At 41.6% G+C, this 17723-nt stretch overlaps 1 protein-coding gene across 1 annotated transcript in view; it reads right to left on the bottom strand.

Moving 5' to 3' along the window:
• LOC139214508 (SPRY domain-containing SOCS box protein 4-like) overlaps positions 1–17723 on the bottom strand; it is a 45924-nt gene that overhangs the window by 16282 nt on the left and 11919 nt on the right. The window contains exon 2 of the mRNA XM_070845379.1: positions 15377–16347. Within this exon, the coding sequence (XP_070701480.1) occupies positions 15377–16109 (733 nt within the window). The 5' untranslated portion in view covers positions 16110–16347. The remainder of the gene's footprint in view (positions 1–15376; positions 16348–17723) is intronic.

The raw sequence follows: 17723 nt of genomic DNA, 5'->3' as shown, positions 1-17723 counted from the left end.
CATTTCCTAATATCTAACTGTTGCCTTCACCAAATGTGTTTCCATCCAGCCCATCACAACAGTAAATTCTCCCAGTAAAAACTCCCTCAAGGTCTTGAATCAATTGGAATTTGATATCATATTATAATTTTTATTGGGCTTTATTGCACAAGATGCAATCTCACAACAAGGTCAGGTGATGCTTTAGCTTCGCACTATCTATGTTATATCTGCCATGAAATACGTGTGCAAGTTTATGACACACTGGACACAAACTGTTTTATGTATTACACAATATTTATAGCACTCATCTCAGCTTATGTCAGGGCCAATTGAATTAATCAGCAATCTGTCTAATGTAATATTTTACTATGTTGTGACAGAGTAAAAGTAAATTCATTAAATAGAGGGATTACCCATCTTACATTGTAATGGCTTTCCCCTTCAAACAATGAGCTAATAGTGACACAATGCTCTCTCAGAAAATAATGACATGGAGCTTAAAACAACTTTGGCTCTTGGATGCAGAGGCTCCTTTTTATCTATCTGGCAATGCAACAACTGTTGGGGCGACATGCCTGTCATGGCTGCTGCTGTTGCTATGAGACAACTGACATCTGATGTGCAGCATTCTTCAGCTAAAAGCTGAGAGATTTTAACTTTGAGCGCCGGGCGTTTCCTGAGTGCAAGAAATGCTCTTTGCTCAGAGCAGCAACAGGGTGCACATCAGCATGTTCTTCCCTTAGAAAGCACAAGATGACGGAGCCAGTGGTCTGAACACAATCCAATAAAGCTTTACCCATTCTGCGTGGCACTTCTCACTTTAGGTAACCTAGCAACGTGTTCATCTGCCAGTTTCTGCATATCTGTACAACATCAACACTCAGTGTACGCAGTAAAAGAGCAGCTCAAGGTGAGTTTAGTGGCTACTCTTCTTTAGTCCTATACTGCATACAATCAGTTCTTGTAGTTGTTGCCAGCAGGCCAGAGGTTTCAGGAAGCAACTTCTCAAACTAATGTCACCTATAAAGCTTTTAAAGCCACTGACAAAGTAAACTAAAAATGAAATATAAAGCATGCAGAATGACAATGAATTCTAATTAACACTCCTTTCCCAGCGCAGTGTTTCTCAGTGTTTTTGTTTCATCAAACACTAAATCTGACAAACAACCAAAAAAATATACATGAAAGTACTGATATGATAAAATGTCATTCTAACTTACAGCTCGTGATAGGCCTGTTTCCAAGCATGCGGCATAATTACGGTCATGGCAGCATGACCCAGTGACCCAAAACCATAAACTTGAACTAGATACAACTAGATACAAAGTCTACACCGTTCTCTCTAGTTTACATGAAACAGCTTCAGAGAAATAAGTCTGTGGTCATGCAGCATCAACAGGGGAAAGGAAGAAATTTGTTTGTACTGGACGATGACATCGATTTCAATTCCTTCAGTGTGCATGTGTGCATTTAAAAAGCAACAATATGTAAGCTATTTTACTGAGTTTTATTGTTTATTGTAATGGTGTCAGCAGCCTGCTTGCTGCTCAGGTGTTTCTCTACAGCTGTGATCATCTGCTCAGGAGCCTCTATGTTATTGCCGTGATCATAGCTGCAAGTCATAACCCTTAGCAACACCTATGCTATTAAGCCACCCTAAACCACCTTCACTGTCACTGCCCTACATATGGTAACACTTGCAAGTGTAAAGTAAACAGGAATCTCTCTCTCCTACCATCTGACTGAATCAATTGTATGAGCTGTTGTAGGAGCCTACAGAGGAGGTGAGCTAATAACAGGAGAGATACTACTGCCTATAGTTTTTGTGTGTATTAAATTTCAGTGCAGATGTGTTTCCTTTAACTGAGGCTAGAAAAACATACAACACATTGTTCAAAAAAAATTCTGTGACATTCCTCCATTTACTCACTCACCTTGTTTACATGTAGGCTCATAAACAACTCACACACTATTCAACTTAAGGCCGCTGAGGTGAAACGAGCTGCTACACTTTCAGTCTATGATGATTAAGTGCAAGGTGACTTCCTCTACTCTTTTTATTCTGGCACATTCCTCAATGGATATCCTTACTACGTAACAGTCATCCATCAGACACACACACACACACACTTTGTCACAATCAAGTTCTCAAGCAAACAGGGTAGAGAATGAGATTGAGTTTTTAAAACAACCACGTTGCAGAAAACCCAATAAGGATGTCTGAACAACACTGTAATGAAGTTTAAACCAGGACTACAAATCTATGACAGCAGTCTCAACATTTCTTTTGCTCTCAGTAAAGTCAGCAGTCAGTGCATGACCGAGGACAGGGCGGCAGTGTGAGCTTGGACTGGACTGATGCAGTACAGCAGCCAGCAGAGCGAGCTACAGTAGCTGCCTGGGCACAGAGCCCAGTCGAGGGTGAGGGGACAAAGGGGCAATGTGAATTAGAGAGAGAGAGAGAGATGGAGATTAAGTGATGGATAACTAGAGGCAGGATGACAAAGTAACGAGAGGACATACAGTAGCAAGGAGGGACACACTGTGCAGGTCCATGATCAAGTTCAGAGATAAGTACTGGAAAAAAGGAGGACATGTTTTGAGAGGAAAACAGCATTGGAAACGCAGACAAAGATGGATTCTACAGGAGATCATAACAACAACAAAAACACTGAGGGGACCACTAAAGGGATTGGTGCCAGACAGTGAAAACAATATCTTCAAAGAAATGATTCACAATACTTATATTACCTTCAGCTCTGCTTACTTTACTGTGTGGGGGCTGACACCCTCCTGCACTGAATATCTTTTTATATTTGTGCTAATAAAAATACTCACAACACACAAACAGCAGAAATTGAGATTGAATTAATTGACTTTCATAGTACAATAAAAGGACATGTGGGATGAAAGCATTTTCTGGGTTAAGTAAGCATCTGTATTGCATTTGCTCTTATTTATTTCTGGTATAAGGCTCTAATCATACTTGATCCTGACTATATTCAGGAATAAAGCATGCAGTTCTTGCTTACAAAGGTGTGCAGCTGTCGAAGATGAGAGAAGAGATTTACGTGAGTTAGATTAACATTTGTAAAAAAAAAAAAAAAAAAAAACTCTTTCCTAAATGCACCCTCAACCTTGAAATGGCAATTTTCTGTGTCGGCATCATGTGGGAAGAGAAACCAGAGTCACTCTTCTGAGGCAGATGCTCCATCAGTTTGCCCGCTCAGGACCCAGTAGGGTTTCCACAGCATTCCCAGGAAAAGCACACAGTATGACGTTATCGCTGTAGGTGTGACAGGCATTAGAAAGCATTCTTTATGGTGTTTCACTAAGGGAGCAGAATCAAATAAAAAGCTTATCTTTGAGATCTGTTATGCCTCCAAATGTAGAGAAAACATATCCACTGTGATGCTCAGTTGCAGGCATGCAGACAGGTCATCTACCTCCAAACAATGATTATCTCTATCTCTGAGCAGCATGTGGAAGCAGATTTAACAGTGTGCAGGTTCAACCACTTTGATATCTGTGAGATACTGTGAGATTCCACTTCCAAATAAGTGTTAAAATCCATTATTTAAGCAGCAGTCCCGGAATGATCCGATAGTCCCAACATTCACAGTGACAAACAAGACCAATTCTATCCAGAACTGTCACAGAGGAACATGGCATCATGTCATTTTCAGCTTAAAAACCTCAAACTGTGAGAGGGTCAAGAGATGACCAATGTCAGTCAAGGAGTGAAAATATGCCCTCTGCTGTTCAACACTCACTTTAACATTTTTTGAAATTCATGTCACAGATTTAATTTACAACCACAAGTCGCTACATGCTTGATAAGTAAGTTGGGCCCACTATGACAGCAGCTTGAATGAATCTCAACCACTGGTGGGCACAAATCAGTGTGTTGGATCCACCATGCTGTGACCTTTGGATTTTTTTATTGTCACTGAAACATGAACTTCAGGCTATGTCTGACTTCCCAGCACATGTGGGTTAAGAAAATGTCAAAATGTTGGAAAGTTTTGACCTAAGAAAAACAATTGAACTGAAACACAAACAACAAAGAAACTGTAAAGAATGTCCTAATTTGCTTTTTTGTCTCATTTGTTATGAAGGAGAGCGAAAGGCCAAAGCAGGCAGCGCATGCTCCTACAGAGAACGGCGACAGAGGCCAGATTAGGCCGTGCGCAGACACTTTGATTTGCTGGTCTCCAAGGTTACGAAGTTCAAAATAGTTGTTAGAATATTCATAGCAACACAGACACTAATTGTAGACATAAGTAAAGAGTAATCCTGCGTGCACAATGCATATTCACTGAACTGAAAACAGAAACAATGTCAGTGGAAACTGTCGGCCAGCTGCACACTGAGGCACAGATGATTTGCTTTTATTTACCTTTCTTGATTTACTTAAATGTTACAAGCAAAATATTGAGGTGAACAGTGCACGTATCATCCTGGCTTCATTAGATTTACAATGTCAACATGGCTACAACAGCTGGTGTGATTCATCACGGGTCAAATAAATATAATGTGGGCAGAAATGAAAACCTGACGTGCATTGATATCTGACTTTATGAGATTAAAAAAAAAAACATCAGCCTGAGAATCATTAATGTGCCGTACTGCAGCCAGTGGCTTACAGTCTGAAGAACTGGCCATGTGTACACGGATTTTTACATTTACTTCTACAAGTGAATGTGCATGACAAAAAGTTTGATGAATGAAAGGTGTGTCTTACATCACTGTATGTTAGAATAAGTAGTAGGTAGAAGAAAAACCTGATCTGACCTGCTGCATTCATACGTGGAAGTCACATATTCACGTTTTCCATTAACCTGCAAACCTCATTTCTCTGAATGACCTGGATCCTTGTGTGCACGTAAACGCACATAATGACTGATGGGTAAAAAAAAACTGAAAAATGAAACAAGTAATGGCACTTAGGAGAATAAGAAGAGAACTGCTCAGAGGACTAACCATGTGTGAAGGTGGGAAGCTAAGTGTGAATTAGTAAATGGCTGGAAAAGAGCAAATGTCCTCTGTCAACTCTCCATGATTATAAAAAGGTTAAAAGGTTTTTCATGGACACAAACAAAATCCATTGCGTCACGTCTCTGCTCTCTGTTGCAAAGGACAGGACTCCTGAGCACGAAGACAAACCGCTTCACCTGACCAAAGTCATGACATCATCCTCATGAGATGTGCAAACAGGAAATGTTAGAGAAGCGTCGTCATGGAAACGGCCAACTTGTCTTAAACGGCAACAGACGGATGGAATTCAGAGCGAGTTCACAGACCGACTTTGGTTCCCCTTTATGTGTCGCATGAGAAACAACAGTTGAAAAACGGTTGACTCAAATGGAGAGAAAGTGTTGTAAACTGACTGTAACACACAGTGTTGACTGGCATAACTGAAAACACACGTCGAAGACAGCAGAGGCACAGAAAGTAGAAGAAAACACACACATCTAAAAAAGAAAGAGAGAGGAAGAAGTGAAGTGAATGAAGTAACAGATCATTTGTTGCACAAAAGAATGTCAAAGAGAGAGAGGGAGAGACCTTTAAATAGAACTGAATCCATGAGAGCACACAAAGGAGTCCAGCCTGTCAGTAAATTGGTAATGTCAACGGGCCAAATTGAAGTGTTGATTAGAGGCCGATCCTACAGCTTCCTGAACAAAGAAGAAGATGAAGATTGGGGAGGATTATCTAGTTCGTATTCATTACTGAGACAGAGAATGATTAGATCGTCCCATTAATAATACTGGATGTATGCGTGTGTGTGTGTGTGTGTGTGTGAGGCATATTTAATAAATGACAACAGAGACCTTCTACATCTGTAGTCACCAAACACTTAGTAGTATATATATAATAATTTTCACTTTGTTTTTTAGTTGAATTTAAATGAATTTCGCAATGAAAAACCATCATGTCACCACGCTTTCTTCAGTGCATGGCAAACAGGTAAAAGGGCGCTTGTGTATGGGAACAGCGTGGCTCACAGTCATAGTCTAGTCTGTGGCAAGACTAAACGTGGGATTTATGGGTTTGTAAAAAGCGTCTGCTGAGCTTTCAAAACTGATTTCAGCTCTTCGGCTTTGCTTGCTCGCATAAATTTCCTTTGAGTCTCTGGTGGCTGGTGTTGTGGTACATAACTGACTGCACAGCAAAACTGATCCATCAAATGGTTTTATTGCTGTTTAGAGTGCTTTTGGAAATTAATAGCATTCAAATGAGTCTCTCACAGACTGACCTCCTCCTAAAAATGAATGACAAGGGTAAAAGCCAAATGCAGTGAATTCAATATCTTTTTACCAATACTGTGTCTCTATGACACACACAAACATGCACGCACACACAGGGTGGAACAGATGAGAGGAAATGGATCAGTCCTGACAGAGAACGAGGATAAATGGGGGGATAATCAGGTGTGAAATCACTCTGGTTTTCTTTCTGCAGTAATTCAGTCGGTTCCTCATCTTCTCTCATCTCCTCAGTGCACAGACATGTCTGTTCTACACAAAACTAATAGTGCTAATCGCAGGGCTTTTAACACACATACTGATGGTACAGTAAGGAAATATTCAGCAGTGAGCTCCCACAGGTATGTGACTGGTCTCAGGGAGGGACCAGCATTCAGGATTTCATGCTTTCTCTCAGCCTTTTTCTCCTACCGTGGCATTTTAGTCCATTTTTACTCTTTCATCCTTTCCCCTTGAGCTTCGTATTATTCCCTTCTTTTGTTGATCACTCATTGCTTATCTGTCCTTCTGCCCGTTTACCCCTCTCTACCCCCCATCTGCAGCCCTCCTTTTCTGCCTCTCTATAGCTCGGGTTTTAGAGCTTGTTTTACTGTGCTTTAAGATACAGAGGCGAAACGGAAATTATGCAATATATGGTAATGTCAACTAAAAATGATGCAATGTAGAAAAACATTTTTCCCCCGTGGGTGTGTTTCTGAAGTTTCCATTTTTTATTCAACAATCCAAAATTTGGGGTAAAAATATTCACTTGACAGTTGGTAACTAAGCTGACCATGCCTGCAACTATGTGGTTGTTAGCAGGCAGCAGACTGGCAGAAAGCAAACAGTAGATTTGGTGTTGCACATGGACTCCTTGGAGAGTTACAGCAGGTTTGCTTACGCACATGCGACACAAAAGTCCATCTAACAAGCTGTTCTATTGCAAAGGAATATATTAACGTTGTATGAATTAAAAATGTTTAACACACTGTATCTCACATTGTTTGAGAGAGACTGCCTTGTTCATTCATGAAGCATGGGAACCAAAAAATTAATTTTAAATTTTTTTGTCTTTGTGTTTTATAAAAGATTCCAGTTTTTATTGTCTACGAAGCGATCAGGTGAAAGTATTTACAGTCAGGTTACTATAGAGACACCTGTATCACCATCATAACTATGCTGCTGGGTTCCTGCACGGGGTGCAAATAAGAGCAGGACTTAATCTGTAATCATTTATCCTGGTTTAAAAAACAGCTTTTTGAAACAGTTCTCAAATTGTTATTCATTACTTATGTTTACAAGATTAATGTCAAGCACCTGCTTTAGTGCTCATTAGTGAGAGCAGGTGCACGGGGCTCTGGCCTCAAGACGCTCATAAAAGCAGGGATGGATCAATGAAAGCTCATTAATGAGGTGGAATCAATGAGTAGAAACAGATAAAACAATAGAAGCAGAAACGGAGAGTGAAAACAGAAGAACGGTAGTGTCTAGCCATCAAATAACTGAGGATAAACAGCAGCTTTCTGGAGCCCCGGGGTGACTCTAATCTTCCTTTAGGAAATTGGTTTAATTAATCCAACACTGGGCTGAATCAAGGATTATAAGAAACCATCTGAGAAACTAACTTAGGTTAATCTGGTTTTACAAGTATACCAATGTTCTCTGCAGCAGCTGGTTTCAAAGGCCCATTAAGTCTAGAACTTGGATTTACTCGCAGTCTGGAAATCGCTGTCTTGGTCCAGTCTGAAATGTCTCAATGACTACATTTACAGTCCAAAGAGGTGGAGTCCTAATAACTAAGGTGGTCCCCTTGTCCTTTCATCTATTGTTGATCTTTATTAAAATGAACTATTAACTATTTTCATATCTGCCTGATGATTTCGATGATAGCGCAATAAAATTAAATGGCTTTTTTCCTTGAATTAAACATTTAGCATGAGTTCTACAGTAGCACACATGGTTGTAGCCATTCCACTATGTGGGTTTGTGAATAAGTGACTAAAACATTAATTCATATTCTAGCCCTCATGCCTTCACCATAGTCCTTCAATAACTTCCCTCTTTGAGCAGGCCTTCATACCTTCATCACTTATTACGTCATGTGATCCACACCAGCCAATTGATGTGACTTTCAATTTGGCCCTCGCTCACTCTTTACACAGCTCGTCTTCTTCACCTCTAACGTGTCTCCATTCTGTCTTGTATCATCCCGTCTCTCTCACTCCTCATTCTAGCTGCTATGCTTTGATTTGTAATCATTCGTCATCTCACTGCTGCCACTGCCTCAGTGTCCATATATTATATATATCTTCTCACATTCTCTCCATTTCGTCTGCTCTTCACTCACTCGTTGCTCTTTCACTCATACACTCTTTTCATAAGAAGGCGTCTTTACTCAAAGACAGCATGCAAAAAAATTGCTTTCTTCTCTCTTTAAGTTTTCTGTTTTATATGTGTGGCTCTGTTTGTCTTTCTTCTCTCACATGTCACCAGTTTCCCCACTCCTATTCTTTTCTTTCTTTGTATTGTTGTATTTTTTTTTCTTTGCCTCCTATTGCCCTCTCCTCTATTCATCTCTGCTGTTAAATATTTGATTCTGAGTGCACTGACATTACACTGCTGTTCCCTGCTAGAGCTGAGGGTGTCTAGATCTCAAAGCAGAGGAGGAGGACGGAAACACAGGGAACTTTCAAACATACATCTGAGCCTTCTCTGTGTCACATAACCTTGTAGTGTGGTCTCATAACAGCCAATTTGAGACAATTTGTTAGATTATGTCAAGAACAGCATGGTCACAGGAGACAGTCGTAAAGACAGAGGCATGTATCCAACAAGGACATTAAATTTGAAGAGAATATTGGTTGATAAAGCTTTGACTCAGACGTTTTACAGAAGCTATTAAGTAACTATGTAGGCACTGTAAACTAGCCACTATGAAATGAGCACAATTAGCATCTAGTAGGTGTTCTCGGATTATTAAAAAAAAAATAGTCTGAATCTTAACTAATCAATCCAAGCAGATGTGTTAACATCCCTCAAAAATCAGGGTTGGGTGGTATAAGAGAAGCACGCAACATATGCTATTCTTTGTGCTGGTACAATGCGTGGGCTCTTGCGAGAGGCTGCTGAAGGCTTGTCTAAATGTGGAGAAGCCAACACTTCAAGGGAAACAAACAAGAAAGAGGAAAAGGAGCAGTCAGAGAGAGACGAGCACACACACGTGACGGTAAAAAACCAGAGGGGGAAAAAATCAGGGAGGCATATAGAGCAGAGTGCAAGCCGTTATGCCTGCAGCTAGCAGCTAAGTTAAGCTAAAGCACTAACCCACTGACCCACATATCACACAGCCAGCAGTTTGTGTGAAACTCTCACCGCTAGTTTGCGCACAGCGAGGCTGCCACTAGAAAGCTGAGTCACTGCGTCCAGCAGGAAGATTTATAATTTAAACACTGATGAACACACCTGTAATGGAACCGAGTGACACTTAAGTGCACTGAAGCAAGCGGCTGAGGTAAACCTAACCTTCAGGAAACAAACGGGTACTAAAGGATCAGTTCACCCAAATCAAAACATCTTCTTCGTCAATGTAAATGGTGTCCAAACATATAGATTGTGTTGGTTTGTGCTGACCCCGTCCCTGTGGACAGTTTCATTCGAGCCTATTCCTTCAGGAGACAGAAGTAGCAGAGTTGTTTCTGGAAGGACATGTTGCTCCGACTTCTTGGTGTAATTCTTCAGTGGTATGAGTAGCACAAATGAAACTTTTCCCCCTCCATTGTATTGTGATGGCTTCTGAGAGATGAATATCTCAAAACCTCGGCAGATAAAACCGAAACTATCTGCATGACCTAATATCACAAGGGGCGCCTGAGAAAATATGTTCTTGTGAACTGGGTGAGGCAAAATTATCTAGATCTGAAAACTACGATTAAAATGATTGGAAATTGGAATTGGAAGCTGATACATTGCGCCAGTGAGAGTGGCAAACCCAGAAATTTCTGATTATTAAATGTCAGATACTTTAGACAGCATAGCCTGATACACTTTTTAAGGATTGGATGTTTTAAGAACGTACCTATTCTAGTATAGTGTGTGCTCCACAGGGGAAAGACAAAATGGCCATTATTGTGCAGGCCAAGCCTCCATGCTAAATGTAACCAAAGCTAATACCGCAGGGTGCTATGGCCTTCATATGAACTAGCTGGTCATGAATGGATCTCAGTGTTGTGTTAAGCTTTGGTGCATGCAGCAGCAGCGGAAGTAGCTGGTTTAGGTCTGACCTGGAGTGTGTATGTTCATGTGATGCAGACTAAATAGTAGTGAAGAGTGACGGAGGTCAGAGTGTCACGCCGGCTTCCAGGAAAAAACAAAATGTGGGTCACTTCTCATTGACAGAACTGCTGGAATGTCATGCCTGAATAAGCCTGCAATTGTGATTTTAACTATGAAATCTGAATTAATCCCTCCCATCCAACACCCAGTGTTTGTGTCTGCAAGCTGTAAATGTCACATTTCTTTCGATGTCCAGCAGCTTTATGTGTGTTTGTCTCTTTTAACTGCACTGTGGGAAAACCAACAAAGTGATGGTGCAGCGATGTGGGTGTACTGCGGTGCAGTTTTGGAACTTCTTTGAAAACACGACAAATTTTCATCTTAAGTCAGCTCAGGAAGCTGATCAGCTGAGTGTCGGTGTCACGCTGCCTCATTCACATCATCCCACATGACTGCACGTCTCTGCTATCTCTCCACTTTCCATCCTTATTGTTCACACCCTCCCTCTCAATGCCTTTGTGTTCTGGCTCCATCCTTTTCCTCGTCAAACTTCAGTATGATCCTGGCTACTTTCAGATCTTATCCTAGTTTGACTTTCTTCTCACTCCTGTAACTCAGTTTCTCTTCGGTCACTGTCTTCATCATCTTTTTTTAAACTTCTTTTTCCTCTTTTCTGCACCATTTTCTCCTCTCTTTGCTTTCCTCACTGTCTGAGACTTTTCAGTGATTGGTGCTGTCATCTGGTCAGCTAACAGTCTGCGGCTGCGCTGGTGAATCATATCACAGCTGTTGCATAAAGAACCTTTAATGTCAGCTTCTCAGCAACTTGGAAAGAAATGCACCAACATTATCTTCGCTACCAGGAAAGAAAAAGATTACATAACCCTTCAACTGAAGTTAAAACCAACTCCCAAATTGGATTTACAAGGTTTTTGCCTGATAACAGTCACATGTGCCAAACAGTAGCCTGTAATGGTTCAGAAAAGGTCTGAAATTATGTTCTGGGTGGTTTGTATATTAGCTGATAAAGAAGGCAACGTTAAAATGCCAGATTCTGCATTGGAGTTTGGTATGATGTGTGCTTGAGTACAAAGAGAAGAGAGGAAGAAGATGAGACAGAGGGGAAGTGGCACATATCAGGGCTGAAGCTAAGACAGCTCCCATTGTAGTGAATCAAAGCACGGCTAATTGGTACAATTATAGAGACAGTACGAGTGAGAATACAGAGCTGTGTGAGACACAGAGAGAGAGAGACTGTACACACATGCAGACCGAGGCAGATGAGAGTGTGCTTCGAGGTAGCAAAATGAATTAGGTACACATGTTTATGTAATTTAGCAACAATTAAGTGAAATATACTCTTTCTGGCAAACAGGGATCTGTTTGACTTCAAAGAATTTCTCCTCTTCCATTGAGAGGTAGAGTGCTGGAAGGATGAATAATTTACATCACATTTACAGGATAATGCAGTTTGAACCTTGCTCAGCATTTCTTTGCATTAGTGCTTATAACACATACTTATCTGACCCTGATTGCTTTGTGTGATCTTCCCAAAACTAAATTGAGCCTGGAGTGCTGTTGGCTATCTGTTTCCCCGGAGATGTAGTGCGTTACTGCAGGAGTAAGAGCAGTGATCTAAGGTGGAGCAAATTGATGATCGACTGCTCGTGGTGCGACGGGGCCTGAGCCGGAGTGATGAGAAAAACAAACAGTTTGTGGCGAGGAGTCGCTGCTTCTATAAATCTCTTTTTAATACCCTGCACTCATGTTGTTTCCCCTCACAACAATAATTCATAAAACAATCCAATAGTCGCTCCTCGTGGAATGGCCTGTTAGATTAAGTCATTAAGAAACACGCTCATAAACACACCGAACAGATTTACACGTTACACTTATCTCAAATGTCGTGCTGAGAAAAAGAAACCAAGGCAGGAAGCAGCAAAGGACAATCTGATACAATGTCTGTAGTCTGGTTGACCACATACTGCCTCTTTCCCATTCACACACTCCTACACTCACAGGCAAGCAGCAATTATGACTTCATTCTCACTATTCGAGTCATCGGCGGGGCAGACGAGCCGATTCATTTCAAAACTGATATTAAAGGAAGCCACTACGCAGACTGTAATCATACCTTGTTTGCCTCCTCAGCAACAAACCTGAGGCTATTTACTTCACCTCTGAATGAAATCTTGGGGTATTACTTTCATCACAGTCTTTATTTCATATTCAGAGCAACGAGCGGGGCACTAATAACCCCAAAAGAACTCTCTGCTATGAATGTGGTTATGTGTGAATAGAATGAGAAACCAAAAGCATCATTTTAGATTTGGTGGTCAAAGTGGATTTCCCCTACCTGAGGCCCAACTCCCAAGTACTGTGAGCCTTTGTCTCATCTGTCTGCACACACACACATACAAACACATGATTTCATTTATTTTGTTTAGGAGTTTTGGAGTTTTGGAATGCATAACTCCATAATAAAGTACCTTTTTAGAGTCTGATTGCTAACAGAACACAACAGTTCTAAGGCGTGGTCACACCAGTGTTTAAAGGGGCAGTACGTTATGGAGAACATGTGTGCTGCGATCAGTGGATTTTTTCATGCAAGCGAAGCAAATTCACACAAAATGTTCACGTTAGGTGAACTTTGACCTGCAGCAGCAAACCACCTCGACAGTGCCGATCAATTAGAAGAACAGAGAGGCAGACGGTTCAACAGAGGAGGCTGTTGTATCACATTAGCAGTGTTTCATCACCCACTTTCACTTGACCGTCATCTTGAATATAAACTTCTGAGCATTACGAGACAGGAGTCCACATCTGAACCTACTGACGGTTGTTTTCAGGAATTAAATGATCGACACTTGCAAGAACAAAATGCCAGCGTAGTGTTAACAGCCCACCATAGAGAAAGTAGGAAGAAGCTCTGGGAGCTATGGTGACTGTCTAGCACTAGCCTGTTCCCAGCCTGCTAGCTGATGCACTGATTAATTTCACTGTGGCCCAGCCCACTCTTTCTCAGTCTTTGTACTGTGATCAAAAATGTGTTTTTATTATATTTATTGCTGTCTCTGTGTCCGTCTTTCACACACACACCTTTGCTTGCCTGCTTCTCTCCACCTACTCCATCTCTTTCTATTCCTTATGATACACCTATCAGGACGAGTCTTTCAACCTTCACTTTCCTCCCTGTATTAGACTGTGCACATTTGAAACAGTCAAACCTCATTTCACAGGATGAGGTCTACATGCTTGTAGAAGTGAGAGCTTTGAGCAGACTCAATATCCTCCATATTCTCCTTGGTGGCCCATCATACGGACTCACCATGAAATCCAGCAGATGGCTCCATAAATGGAAAATGGCTGATGTGAGGTGCTTTAAACAGCCAAAGTATGTACTTTGAACTAAGCCTGAGTGTAGGAGATTACTATACATCACACAAACGTCGGGCAGGACTTGAACCAGCGGTTAAAAAAAATTCAAGTCTTAAAATTCAGCCAAGAGTTTTTGTGTTTCATTGTGATTCATATTCTAGTTGCGGTTTTAAGACCAAAACATCCAGTTTACAGCTAGGATGAGGTTTGTGACCTCTTTTTAAGGATAGAAAACAGGCCCTGGATGTCATGGTGACCCTTGAGAGCAGATAACTTTTAGCAAATATTTGAGGTATTTGAGGTGATTGGGCAAAAAAAAATCAGACGTAACAAACTACAGAGACAGACAGTTTCTTTTCAGCTGTCTGTTGTGTAACAGGCACAAACACTCCCTGTTTTGATATCAAATAAGACCCATGGGGTTCTGCAAACACAGAGGGAGGGAGACAGCCAGATTCAAATCATAAGCATGTTTTCACAACACACACTTTCCCTTCCTGGAAGGTGTGTGTCCGTGTGTGTAGGTGTCCATGATGTGTGTCTAAAAGCTCCTATAACGAGCTCTTCAAAGAGCCACTGTTTAGACTGTAATGGGAGGGAAAGCATGTCTCTTCTCTCATAACACACACATGTAGACAGACAGTGGGAGTCAAACATCTCCAGAGAACAAAACATACCACATCCAAATACCTAAACCCAAAGCAGGCAGAGTAACGTCCAAACTGCTCTTTCTGAACTCATCTCCCTTAAAAGTGCAGCTGTTTCACGCACAGACACAACACCCTCTTGAAACATTTCCACACCAAGATGTGGTGTTGCTACAACCAGGAACTACTTAATGCAGAAGAAACCCCTCAAGCAAAAGAAATAACAACAAAAAAACGATAATATGGCTTGATGCCTTAAGGTACCATTTATAGGACTCCAGTACATAGGAGAAAAGGATGTGTTTGTGCTTCTTCTTCAGGTACTGAGCCCTGAAACCACACAGTGATATCTGGACAAATGAGTCTGAGAGAAGCTCCAATAGGGAGAAGAAAAAATTAGCTTTCTATAAATATAGATTTCTATAAAATATAAATAAAAGAGAGACCACAGACTGTAAGATGATGACACACCATGAGCAGTTTACCGATAAGCATAAACTGGTGCTGCCTTTGAATGTTGCAGAGCAAGTGGATTTTCTGTCTTGCCACTGTTGCCAAATTAACTTTCACCCAGCTTCGAACAAAAGTGTGTCAAATGTACAATCTCTGAGTTTACAGAGTTGCATAACAGATTTAAATTCTTACCAAAGCCTTGGACATGCAACTGATTGCGTTACTACGCCTCTCACTTAACTCTGCAGAGCAGATACATTTTTTGGTTAAACGAAAAAAAAACCCTGGCTTTTCCTCACCATGAATTTACTCTTGTATACCAACATATCATGAGTACTCTTCATCAGCACTCAACCATGCTCATTATGTGTTGTTAGTGTCATGTATGGTACTTACGATCCAAACCGTTGATGTACTTCATGGAAATCTCACAATGTCCCCAGACGGCGCTGACGATGGGATACAGCTTCTTGCCTTTCAGTCCTCTAAATGCGACTCCTAGATACTGTCCATCCACCATGAAGCTCAGCGTCCCTTCGTCCATGTCCAGAATCACTAGCAGAGAGTCCGGCAGGGTGAAAGTCTCCTCCGGCTCCAGGAAACAAGGGTAAGAGGGCAGCGAGCTGTGGGCCCTGTTCTTACTGTCGTAGTAGAGCCTATTGCGTCCCAGATCCCAGCCCCAGGACTCACAGTCTGACCCCACTAATGCTGTGTACCCAACAGAATGTAAAGGAGCCTCCGAGGTTGCCACCCCAACCACGGCGTGGGTGCCACGCTGCCGGGATGGCCAGTGGATCTTCCACACGTGGAGACCCCGTGTGTATCCAACCCGTCCTCGGATGCAGTCCGTACTCTGAGCGACCGGGTGGCGATGAAATGTCAGTTTATCTTCCTCTTTGATGAATATGTTGAGCGAGCGGTCATCAGGGTTCCACGCGTGACGGAGCTGGGTGTCCAGTCCAGCACACGGCATGTCCAGTAGGAGATCGAGCCTGGGGGGTTTGGAGAAATCTGGATCTCTCAGTTCTGGGTGCTGCCGGCGGTGAGCCGAAGGCCGATAGGATGGGGAGCCACCGCTTTCCCCGCGGCCATCTACCGATTTAATGCCACCAGAGATCTTCTGTCCCATGGCTGCGATGGAGGGGTTGACAGAAGAAGGGGGAATAAAGGGGGAGGGTGGTGTTTGTGCAGGTGGGTGCTGCGCTGTGTAGAGCTTGACGTTACCTCATCAATGCGGTGGAGCTGAGGTGAGACTTCCTAACTGGAGAGCCGTGGAGGGAGATGAAGGAGGAGGTGATGAATGAAAGATGTATGCGATTTGGTTTCATGCCACAGAAGTCTTCAGAAGGACAGAGATGCTGTTACTCCTGTTGAGAGAAGGACAAGAGAAAGAAATGGTAAAAAAAAATAGGTATTTACCCCTCTAATCATTAGTTACTACGGGTTTTCAGCAAACTATAGTCTCAGAAATGAACCAAGAACAAAAGATGCAGAGAGGTAAGGACGGAAAGAGAATGACACTGGTGGTAAGTGTTGGCAAAACTTAATGTTTCACAGATTTCGTCATGTGGCTTTGTTTGGATGAGAATAAACAATGAACAGGATGAACAAGCATATACACACACTGGCACAAATACACTCACATTTCCTCTGACTCATCCTGCATCCTCCCAAGAAAGTCATACACCAACACATGCATGCAACCCTCCAAACACTCCCCAGTTGTGCAGCATTGCCCAGATTTGATGCCGACGCGCTCTCATTTAGGTAATGTAATTTTAATGAGAGTTGCCTGGGTCTGCAAAAATATCAACACAACAGGAGGAAAACAACAACACCAGGTAATTATTTATCACCATTCCTTAGTGAACAAAGTTGAAAAAGTCAGCTTGACTTACACTTACCCTCACACACATATTCACTGTATATAGATAGTGAGAAAGATAGTATAGTATGGGACACACACAGTGCCATAACAGCAGCAGGCAGCTCAACTCCTAGTGAGCAATAACCATGGTTGATATTGTGGTTTTATTTTTATTAGAATGTTAATTTCCATTCCAATGTCATTTTCAGTACAATGTATTAGTTTCCAGTGTGGGTGGGGATGTTTCGGTTCTGTTCTTATTCAGTTTCAGTTGAATTCACTTTGACGTTTGGTTTATTTGGGGTAGAGGTGACACCAATTCTTTCTTTTGATATTAATTTAAAAAATATAGACTTAATTTGGCAAAAATCTATATATACTTTAATTTGTTCATATATATTAATTTAATAGTCTAATATTTATTGTTAGTTTAGTTGACAATCATTAGTTTTAACACCATATTGTAGCATATAAAGCTGCACACGCACACGCACACACACACACACACACACACACACACACACACACACACACACACAGTTCTGTGTGGTAAATCTGACGTAGTTCTCTTCCAGGAACAACAGCTGGTGCTTCCTGTTCACCGGAAAAGACTCAGTCACACCTCTGGCAGACAGGGAAGTGGATGACACAACTCTGTATGTGTCTCATCTATCTGCTACTTGTTTTTACCTCACCCACCACAAACAGCAAAGCAAACCTGAGCTGATGCTTCTTCTGGTAAGAATGTCTCACAGCTCGAGCGGGGTGATGCACAGCCCATTTAAGCTGCAAGTATAAAAGATAGATACAGAAGGTTAAAGGATAAATCCAGTATTTTTAAAACTGGGTCCTATTTTTACATGTGCTGGGTTCGAG

Source organism: Pempheris klunzingeri, chromosome 15 (assembly GCF_042242105.1).
Source record: "Pempheris klunzingeri isolate RE-2024b chromosome 15, fPemKlu1.hap1, whole genome shotgun sequence".
In the NCBI taxonomy this organism is placed as follows: domain Eukaryota; kingdom Metazoa; phylum Chordata; class Actinopteri; order Acropomatiformes; family Pempheridae; genus Pempheris; species Pempheris klunzingeri.
The sequence above is the reverse complement of the archived record's forward strand: the minus strand, read 5'-3'. Positions and strand labels throughout refer to the sequence as shown.